The sequence below is a fragment of the Melanaphis sacchari genome, unplaced genomic scaffold (genome assembly GCF_002803265.2).
Source record: "Melanaphis sacchari strain LSU unplaced genomic scaffold, SCAv2.0 Contig469_pilon_pilon, whole genome shotgun sequence".
Taxonomy (NCBI): Eukaryota; Metazoa; Arthropoda; class Insecta; order Hemiptera; family Aphididae; genus Melanaphis; species Melanaphis sacchari.
In genome coordinates, this window is record NW_020271311.1 from 3,380 (window position 1) to 14,994 (window position 11,615).

At 29.7% G+C, this 11,615-nt stretch overlaps 1 protein-coding gene across 1 annotated transcript; it reads right to left on the reverse strand.

The window, feature by feature from the left end:
- Positions 1–455: 455 nt before the first annotated feature.
- LOC112598275 lies at positions 456–2,447 on the reverse strand. The gene is made up of 2 exons (XM_025344675.1): positions 1,772–2,447; positions 456–1,213 (listed from the first exon to the last, which is right to left on the reverse strand). The coding sequence occupies exons 1-2, from the start codon at positions 2,445–2,447 to the stop codon at positions 456–458; spliced, it is 1,434 nt and encodes a 477-aa protein (XP_025200460.1).
- Positions 2,448–11,615: the final 9,168 nt, after the last annotated feature.

Genomic DNA, 11,615 nt, shown 5'->3' on the forward strand with positions numbered 1-11,615 from the left:
TTGTTTAAAGATGAACAAAAATTTAGAGAATTTTTTCGATTGAGTTACGATCAATTTAACTATGTTTTAAATATTATTGAAGACGATATCAAAACCAATCCTAGCAATTGAGTCAGACAGCCCATTACACCAGCCGAAAAATTATCAATTACATTAAGGTAAGATTCAATTTTTATCAGTGGCGGATCTAAAAAAAAAGGCCCGGTCGGACATTTAAAATTGGGGCCCACGCCTCCCCTATTCCCTAATTATAATATCTTATTTAAAATGTTAAACAGGGTTGGAGGGAGAAGTATTTATATATTTAAAATTAATTCAAGAATACATACATAATAAAATACTTTAACTTATTTAATTTATGTTACCAACTCGTATAACAATCGAAAATTAATAATATTGTAAAACGTAAATATAAAATAAAACACTTATTTATAATACATAATATTTATTATAATTTATAATAATTCACTTTTATAACCTTTTCTAGCTTTTTTTTCTGAAAAAATTTTGATGGTAGATTGTAAATCTATTAATTCTGCTGTATCTCTTTCTATGTAAAGCATTGCATAATCATTAAGGCGGTCTTCACTCAATGTTGATCTACGGTAATCTTTGATTTTTTTCAATGAGCTCATTGATCTCTCTGCACTGGCAGTACTAATAGGTAACGTAAGAAATATTCTACATAGAAGTTGCATTTCTTTTATGCTATCTTCTAATTTCAAATCGGTTATAAATTTCAAGTACGTGTAAACACTATGTTCGTTATTCTCATGGCATTGTACACCGTCAACAAAGTAACAATCAATAAATGTTCTTATATCAAGTTTTAGGTCGGTTGAAAAACATTTATACTTGGAAATTAAATTTCTTGTATGTATATCTAACTCATCATTAGTAATATCTTTAAGTTTAGATGGTTGAAGGAAATCAAATAGTTTATGAAGAGACGTAAAATTTGTTGTTCTAATTTCTAACTCGTTTATCATATTATCACAAGCCTGAAAATAACCTAATCTATGTTTTTCACGAGCGGAATGTCCGATATCTCTTGCTACTTCACCGGCCATACTCTTCACCCGTCGAATACGTGTTTCTGGAAATTCGTTGTCAAGTTCCCAGTTTTCTTTGGCTCGAATTATTAAGTCAGTATAATATTTTTCTGATCGCATTAATTTTAGTTTTTTCAAAGCACATTCCATAGTCTTTGAAGCTAAAAACATATCAATATTAATTTTTTGAAAGATTATTTGTGCTGCATTTATAATTGTTAGTACATCATACCACCATAATAAGTTTAAATAAAATTGCCAATCCATTAAATTTATTAATGATTGTGATGATAAAATATCCTCCCTGGACGCCTGGTGTTCTGAACTTATTATATTCAAACAATTTATAACTGTACTGAAATTTTGTAGCATTGCTTCCACTGCGTGTAGTCTAGCTGCCCATCGCGTAGTACTTAAACTTTTTAATGTTTTGAAGCTATTTTTTTTTGTATTGTTTGATGAAGTTATATCACTTATTCCACTGTCCATCTCATTTTCAACAACTATTGAATTCATATTCATAGTATGACTATTCATTTTTGTTTGATTTAAAAAAAGTTTCCATCTAGAATGTGATTTTGAAAAATAATTATATATTTTTTGTAAAGTGGCAAAAAAAACTTTTATAGATGCATTTGCATTATTTTCAGCAGCGTGAACCAGTACAAGATTTAATTGATGAGCTGCACAGTGTACGTATGGTGCATATATTTCTTCACCTAAAAATTCATTCAGTTTCGCTTGTAATCCACCATGTTTTCCCGACATAACATTAGCACCATCAAATCCTTGACCAACCATAAATGATTTGTTTAGACCAATATCCTCAAAAATCGTTTTTATCATAAAATTACAAATACTTTCAGCATCGCCTTTATTCATGCTATAAAATCCGATAAAACTTTCTTTAATTACAATACTTTGTTCACATTCTGGATCTATTTGTACGTATCTCAATAGAATTGCCATTTGTTCTAAATGAGCAACATCAGTAGTTGAATCAGCCAACAAAGTAAAAAATTTAGCCTTTTTACATTGCTTGATTATAAGAGATTTAGTTTCTAATGCTAAAGTTTCTAAAACTTCATTCGTAATCGTTTTACTTAAATATTTAATTTTACTATTGGAGTTCAAATGGGAGATAAGAGTTGAATTATGTCTAGATATTAAATCAATAATATTTAAATAAATTCCATGATTACCAGGAATTCCAATATTTTCACGATGGCCTCTAAGAGGTAAACCAGATGCACATAAAGTACGTACAGTGTCGAATAATATGGTTAATATTTCTTTCCATTTTTTTACTTCGTTATCGATTTGATTCGACAAAGAACTTTTAATGTCTTTGAGTTTTTTAAAATTAAATGTTGCTATAGAACTCCTTAAATGCATTTTACTTTGGGCGTGCGCTGAATATGAATCTTTAAAATGTTTCCAGTCAGTAAAACCTCTATACCAAGAACTTTTCTTAGCTTCATTATCTCCAAAAATCCAACAAAATGACAATAAGCATAATGATTTCTAGGGAATATGCTAACCATGAACTTTGTAAGATTCGGATAATTTGTCCTTTTGTTTATATAAAAATAAAATTTAGAATCAAATGTATATTGACGTTCGTTTTGTTCATAATTTTGGGAAATTCTTTTCAATAATTTCTGATTGAGTAGGTTGGCAAGGGCCTAGATAAATAAGGTCAGTTTTTGTTCGGACATAAATATTGTCAAATGCTTTATCGTTTGGAAAGTATTATTTTGTACATTCAATTTTGTGAAGAATCTGTCACTCAGGTGGTTTCAGGTAATGTGTTTTCTATATCAACTATTTATCTTTTACAAAAGAAGTTTTTGAATTTTGTATAATTTCGAATTATTTAAATTTAATTTCGGCTCATTAGCTGTATAATGTAAAGATAATATAGGTTTATTTAATGAGAAGTCACTTGATGAATCCTGAACATGGGTTGATGAATATTTAACTCAAATGAATCAGACGTACAGTTTATAAGTGAAGAAGATATATTTGAAACCGATTACATAGTTAATAAATTTTTATCAACTTTTGAAGCATCAGGTATTGTGATCGAGCTTTCAATTAATTAAAATCAAGTACTTTTGTTTCTTATCAGATTTACATTTTCTAGTTCCTTCTTTCTTTCTTCCGTTTTAACTTCCGATTGTGTTTATAATTTGAATTGTAAGTTAGACATTTTCTCAAGATAAAAATAAAATTATTAATATTATCTATCTACCTATCAATGTTCATAAATTATATTTAACTAATATCAATAATCTAATATTTCTTATTATAAAAATACTATTAATTTAATTAATAATACATACATTTTATAGTTTATAATAAGACGTGTTCTTCAATGATGTTTCGTACGTCGTAACCGCTCAATAAAGAAATATAAATGGCAAATATAAAAGGATTTATATAAATATAAGATAAAATATACATGGGTCGATAAACGTCGACGACAATCGATATAAAACGTCGACGACAATGAAATTACCAGTTATTTGGTACTTTTAGCTCACTGCTATAATATCATAATATTCTGTATTATATAACAACTTTTAATAATATGGTTTATAGTATAATTATTTTAATACACTTATTTTTTTTTTATTAAATCTAGTGTTATCCCTATTATTTTGGCCAAAGGGCCCCTACGTCCAGGGCCCGGTCGGACATGTTCAGGTTGCCCGGGTGTTAAATCCGCCACTGACAAAATCTCACCTAAAAGTATTTATATTAACATTTTCCTGAATAGAAATGAATGGCAAAATAAATTAAGAGAAATATATGATATTAAGAATACAGTTAATGTGGATCATATTAATGCAGTGGTATCAGATAACGATTCGTCTTTGTCATCATCCGTAAAATGTGATCCAAAAAAAAAAATTATATACAGTAGAAATTCCATATAACTTGTATTGAACTATTCTCCCTGAAAGAAATCTTTACAGAGATGGGAAAAAATTTAGAACATATGAGATTTAAAAGCCATTCATTTGGACAGATGTGGTGAATAATGCCTTCATAAATACCCACCAACTTCCTTGTAAAGTGGTAAAGTGTTTAGATCCAACTTAAGAAAACACTTTATCACTTTTCAATCGAATTGTAAAGATAAATGTGGAGCTAAATTATCTGGCTAGAGTGATCACGAACCAGCAGAAGGAGAACCACTTATAATTAAAATTTTAACCAATGACACTAGAGGGATGGAACGTCTACATGTAACAAAAAGACCATTAAAAGGTAATAAAATACTGTCAGTGGGTTCAGATTTAGCTAAAGATTTAGCATGTAACTGGAGACGTAATAATGTGATTGATATGGGATATGGTAGGATTTCACCTCCAAATCTCTACAATCTGCACATATTAAGAAAAGCAAAACAAGAATACAGAGACAAAAAGCTAGGTATAAAATATAAGTGTCCAGTTGAATCATTAATAGAATTTAAACATAACTCAAGGAATTCAGGTTCTATCCATTCTATTATATGATCCTTTTTTTGTTCACTACTGGACAAATCATCAAGATATCCATCTACAAAGATCTTGGTATTAGTTATAATAAATTATCAATAAATGCAACAGGGAGCCTTGTAAAAAAACTAAAAAGAACCTCTTTAGAATTGTTATCAACAAATATTTTCTTATATGAAGGTATAATTAGTACAACTTATGGAAATATTCCGGTTACACAAATGATTTCTGAAAAACATGATACCTAGTCTATTTTTAATTGGCTAGCATCATAGATGTCTACAGGTTTACGCCCACCTAATGAGGTAGTTTGTGACTACTCTAGAGCACTTTTAGCAGCCATATCTAGAGCTTTTTTCAAGGGAGGCAATATTAATTCATACATAAGTCATATATTTAACTCACTCAATGATAGCGATAAAGAAGTACTAGACACTTATATTCGTTTGGATGTAGCTCATATGAGTAATATTTTTTGTCGTATTAAATGCTTATCTGGTATTAGGAATAATAGTTTGAAAGAATTTTATGTTCGTGGTTTTCGTCTACTGTTAACATCTGAAGACCTTCGAGAAAATATTGGAAAATTTGATGACTATAATGTTAAGTGAAACTGATGGATAGACGAGTGAAAAACCGCCTACTCCTTCAGAGATAGCTCGTGAATACATACTTAAATTAATAAAAGGTATTAATGAACAAACAGTTATATGAGCTTCGCCGAATTAGATGATGATGGTAAAGGTGATGATTATGAAGATGATCAAGATGACAATGATATTAATTATAAAGATAATGACACAGCAATTAATACATTTTTGAACAATATAAAAAAAGAAGCTTGGCAAATTTACTGGTTCAAGGCAATAGGATATCGCATATTATTTAACTGATTTATTACATCATACTTTGAGATTATGTAAACATTTTCCATTATGGACTAATGTTCTTCGTAATATATTTCAATCTCCATATCAAAGAGCATCATCTGCAGCTATAGAAAACGATTTTAAAGAATTGAAAACACAGATATTAAAATTCGACGTGTGTCCCATGATAAAAGACAAATTTGTAATAAAACACTTAGAAAGCATAAATAGCAACGTTAAACTTTTTAAAAGTAAACATTTAAGAAACAATATTGACACAGAACAGTCAGACCCAGATAAAAAAAATAACTCATCAATAAAATCTTATAAATTAATAAAAAATGTTGAAACAGAGATATAAGATACAGATAAAGATCTAAATTTTAATATGTTATTTAATTAATTACAGATAAAGATTTGAATAAAAAAGAAAATGAATCTGATACGCAGGACGAGGAATCTGATGATCAGTTCGAAGAATCGAATGAAAAAGAAGCTGATGAAATAGATTATGAATCTGATGATTCAATAAATGCCATCAAAAACTGGAAAGGTAAGGGTAGAGAGACGCAAGGTAATATTTTAGTTAAAAATGATAACAAACATAAAAATGTACGCCGAAAAACTAAATATATGAGTCGTACCAATGAAATTGATAGAATATTATCAATAAGAAAAACTCGCTCGACAAAAAATAGTTTGTTAATTAATGGAAATAAAGCTACACCTGTAATTTTATCAAAAAAAACGTTTCTTAGTACAAAACACTTGTTTTTTCGACGCCGTTGCCGTTTTAATTACAATCGCTTATACAGATAACTCAAAGTACCAAAAATATATAGAAGAAAATATTAATAACGTTTTCCTCCAATTCTGCAAAAATCTTGCAAAAACTGGACCAACAAATAATATTTACAAAACAAGAGTTTCCCTATTGCAAAATGTATTTAAGGTTGATACTGGGGTTACAGATATAAATTTAATAAATGCTACATGCAATGTCAATTTTATAGTAACAAGCTATTTAAAAAATGCACCTTCGGCTATTGAATCCATAACATGTACCAAATGTCCAATATATAAAAAATACTACAGTCCAACTATAGTATTTAATTTACAAAACGGGTTTAAGGATTTGGAAGATGACTTCAAAACATATTTAAAAGAGAAAAAGTTGAATTGTTCAAATTGATCAGAGATCGTGTCAATATCAAGGAAAATTATGCATCATTTATTTATGAAAACGGATTTTTATTTTCAGTTAAGCTATTCTCTTATTAATGCATTTTCAATACAGTTGGATTTAACCGATGACAGGTACCTAACAATAAAAAAATATCATTAAAATATACTGTGTCCTAAAAGTCCATTGTTAACGATATCAATAAAAATAATATACGCTTATAAATAATTATAAATTCACGGAGACCGCCACCGATCCACACACACACACAAACATTATATTTTTCTTAATTATTTTTATATTTTAATTGTGTTCGTGAATTATATAATATCATTAATTATTATTTAAATTAATTATCGGCGCGTTATCTGCTGCCGCCGGGCTCGGCGGTGCGCGTAGATTAACGCGGCTGCCGAAAGAAATTTTTGTCTTTTGCTATACGTCGTCGAGCGAAGACCAAACGTCCACATTTTTTTATATATTATTATTATTATTATATCTTTGTGAAAATCGACGTTATATTTTTCTTTTTTATCCATTATTGTGAGCAAGCCCGGATCAAGAGCTTCAGGGGCCCAGGGGCCAATACATGGTTGTGGGCCCCCGTTAATAAAAACAATTCTTTAAAATTATAAAATTATACAATAAAACAAATTTAAACATTTTTATTTAAATATGATAACTAAAGAGCAGATTTTTAGGTTCTTAAAAGCTTAAAATATGATGCTAATATGTTCTAATAAAACCCTAAAATATTCTTTAAATATTCCTTAAACTTGTAAATATGCAGATAATATGATTTGTTTTTTTTTCCAAAATAATTCAATTAAAACAATAAATAACTTATGTACCATTACTTTTTGGTAACATATAAAATATTTAACTATAAAAAATACAAAACAGTTCATAGGTTTATGAATATAATGAAATATATTATACAAAAACAAAATCTTATAATATAAAACCAAAACGAGCTTCCTGGGTTTTTTCGACAGAGTGCTCTGGTTTAGTGTACTGGCCAATCAGAAAATTAAAATTTTTGTTCCGGACGCCGCCCGACGAGGTTATGTCCGAAACTTTTCCCGCCAAACTCGCCCGACGGGGTTATGTCCGAAACCGTTCCCGCCAAAGTCGCCCGTCTCCGTCGCCGCCGATACCGTTTTTCCGGCCTTTCGACGCGTTTTTCCGTCGCGTAGACCGTTTCTTCTTTTTCGCGCGTACGTTCCGTGTCCGTTTCGAGTCGGTTTCGCCTTTTTCGCTTCCGCCGCGCGCGCGCGGAACGCGCGTTTCGCCGACGTCGCGTTCGGAAAACCGGCGTGTTCTCCGGTCGGACGAAGCCATGATTTCGCGTTTTTGTCGTGTGTGTGTACACGTGTATAATATGTATTTTATTTTTTTTTATTATTCAACAATAAAAATCGCATTGTTTATCCGCATTAAAATTAATAACGTGTTGTTTTGTTTATACGGTACTGAAAACCCTCAGACCCATTCCCACAACCGCAACGGTATAATAAACACGTGTATTATATACATTTTTAGTGTATACAAAAATCGTGTACACAATTCAAATTTAACAGATCCGTATATTTTACACAATATATACAATTATATATTATACGACAAAATACAAAAACTCACGAAATGTTTTCGATTGCATTTCAGGTTAGTGGTATGGTATATATCAATTGAATTAGCAACAGATTCTGTAGGTAAATACCTAATAAATTCAATATACAATTTACAGCTTTCAGTATATCATATATATATCCGTATATTATTAATTATTTTAATTATATTAAAATAAAATATATTATATTACATATATATATATATATATATATATATGGATATATTGTAATGATCATCACGAGCGAGTGCAAATCCGTTTAATTTTTTTTAGCATAAATCTGGTATATAATTATTATATAAATGCACACACATGTGACACACATTATCATACATATTTATTATTTTGTTATATATATAATTTATATTTATTTTATATAAATATATAAAAATATTAAAATGCATGTAATGTAATGATGCGTCGGTGTGTTGTATTACAGTTTGTTATTATGCGATTGCAATATTATACAAAAATAATATTCAAATAGGTATATTCAAGTGTGTATTGGCAGGTAGTAATACTGCCTTTAGTTATATATTATTTATATTATAAGATTATATACACACATTTATCTACATTTCGGTTAACGTTTGGTAGCCATGGTGTTCGACCCAACGTTCATGTGTGATACTTATTATTATTATATATTTATAATATTATATTATTAATTTCATTCATTTTGATGATTATTAAAATTATTATATATAATATACACACAAGTTTTTCACACATCTTACACACATTACATTATTACACTGTTTTAATTTAAGTACATTATATATTATATTATACCTATATTATATAGGATTATGCTATAGGATACTTTTCTAATTCATTGCAATACCTTTAATTGATAGATAATATTTTACCTGTTTAAAAAATTAAACAATGATATTAAATGCCTCAAATGTATATGTATGGAGACAAAGGAATAATTCTTTTAAAATAAAACACACTAAGAGTTGTAAAAAAAAAAAAAAGATTATATTCGTTCTGCAAAAATACTACAAACAATTATTAATTTCAAAAATGCTATATAAGAATAATTAGTCATAGGGCCTCACCATATTGTTTTGCTTCCACGTTTTCTTCCTTTAAAATATGTATTTCAAAATTGATTAATTTTAACGAACAACTCTTTTAATATTTATATTATCATATATACATATATAATGTATATATATACCATCATCGCAGCTTTTATGTGTAGTGGCCGCCACACTTTCGCCCTTTTGTGGCGCCACTACATCCCTCCTCCACCTCCACCATTTTTCAATCTACCTCCATCTCGCCACCTCCTCCACCTCTCCACCTCCTCAACTACCCCGACTTAATTATTAGCCTTCTGCCTGATATTTTAAAAGTAAAATAATTTAGTTATATTGTGAGCGTTGAATATATTATATTATATATGTTTATGTATATATGTATGTATGTATAGGCAGGGCTCGGGACTTGGAACGATTTCACGTGAATCCGCGAATTTGACTTCGCGTAAAACACAGACCTCTAATAAATTTTCCAACAAATATGAAAATGCGTAAAGTCCTAAGCCTGTATAACACATATATGTAAAACATAGGTACTTACAGTATTTGGCCACATGACCAAAACGGTGGCAGTTGTAGCATCCTGAAACGTGTATTATGTATAATTTTTATTGTATAAATATTCATTAACAAAAGCTTATTTTGTTATTGATACTTGCTGCCTACTTCGGCCACCGACGGCGCGCCACCACCACAGTTGGACTGACCTTGCACGTCCAACTGAGTTGAACGTAAGTTCAACTTCAGACAGTTGGAAATATTTAAAGACGATGGCGATTGTCCATCTATAAAAATTAAAGAAATTTCACACTTCAAAATAAAATAAAATTGATGGAAAATAACGTATATGGTATTGTACAGGTAGGTGCGTCCAAATATAAAATGAATTGATTTCTGTTGTGATATCGTCAATACAATGGTTACGTCATTTCCATCGATCAATCAAACAATATTCTTCTTACATTACATTATTATATATATATATTTATCAGATCGAGTAGGAAAATAGTTTTAAAGGCGGTAACAATTACTGGTATTGTGTTTGCTGCAAGTGGAGAGGTGAAAACGTCATATTTACAAGACCAATAATGTTCCTACTCAACTTCGTTCGACTTTCTGATGAACCTGCCCGCGATACCGCGATCCGTTATTTGTGATCTTATATTATTTTACTATCTTTTTATTTTTATTTTTATATATTATATATATATCTTCGACTCGATATATCTGTTCGACTCGACGACAACATGAGACCGGTAGATTACAACTTGTTAGTCACATCAGATATACGCGTTAAAGTCGAGCACTTCTATGACGCTTTCTAATTTTTTCACCAAAAATACATTAACGTCATCAATATTTTTCCTTCGGCTATTATTTGCTCGTATTCTGTTTTAGAGTTTTTCAACAATTTTTTATATATATTTAAAAATTTTATGTTTTATTATTTAAACACAACAATTTCTAAAAATAACTCATAACTTTGAGATTCTAAGTTCGTGAATTATCTCCACTAAAATAACATTTAATTTTTACATTAATAAATATATACCCTACATATATATCCTTTTATACTTGAACGTTTCAACATTAAATATGTATTTTACCCATCTATACCAAACCAACTCGCACCCTAAATACGTCATATTCCAATTATTTCCGTTCAGACTTGGACGTTCTAAGTCCATCATCACACATTATGTTGAAGATGCATTTTTGTGAGACGTCGCGCAGTGTCAGAGTATTTCTTTACTGAGTAATTATATTTTCATACACCGTGAATAGTGTCACTGAATGTGTTTCAGTGCATAGTACTCTAATGATGCTTATATATATGTTGTTTTATTGAAGTTCAACGGAATGATCCCCCCAGGCATCTGTGGGATTTGTTCGCCAAACAATGGTGATGTGATTAAATATTAAATCCACCTCCGCTCTGTGTTCAAGGCATTTTGTCCCTAGTATGACTACCAAATTAACACTCCACGTCGTCATAGCCATTTGATTAACAAGCAGTTGCATCTTTAGTAGTGGTTTTCTAAATTTTGGTAACAACATAATCAAATAATAATGAACCATATATATATACTATAACACATAATATGTCCAAATATCCTACCATTAGAATGACTTACCTAGATACACACACACACACACACACTACTACATACATAGCACACACTAGCATACAATCGTTATTTAATTATTGTAATTGTAAACATTTTGTTTATAAACATTATATGACGTGTAGCAAAGACATAAGACTTATGTACTTTTGTTCTCATTAGCATTATTTTGTTATATATGCAAGCAATACGCTTCT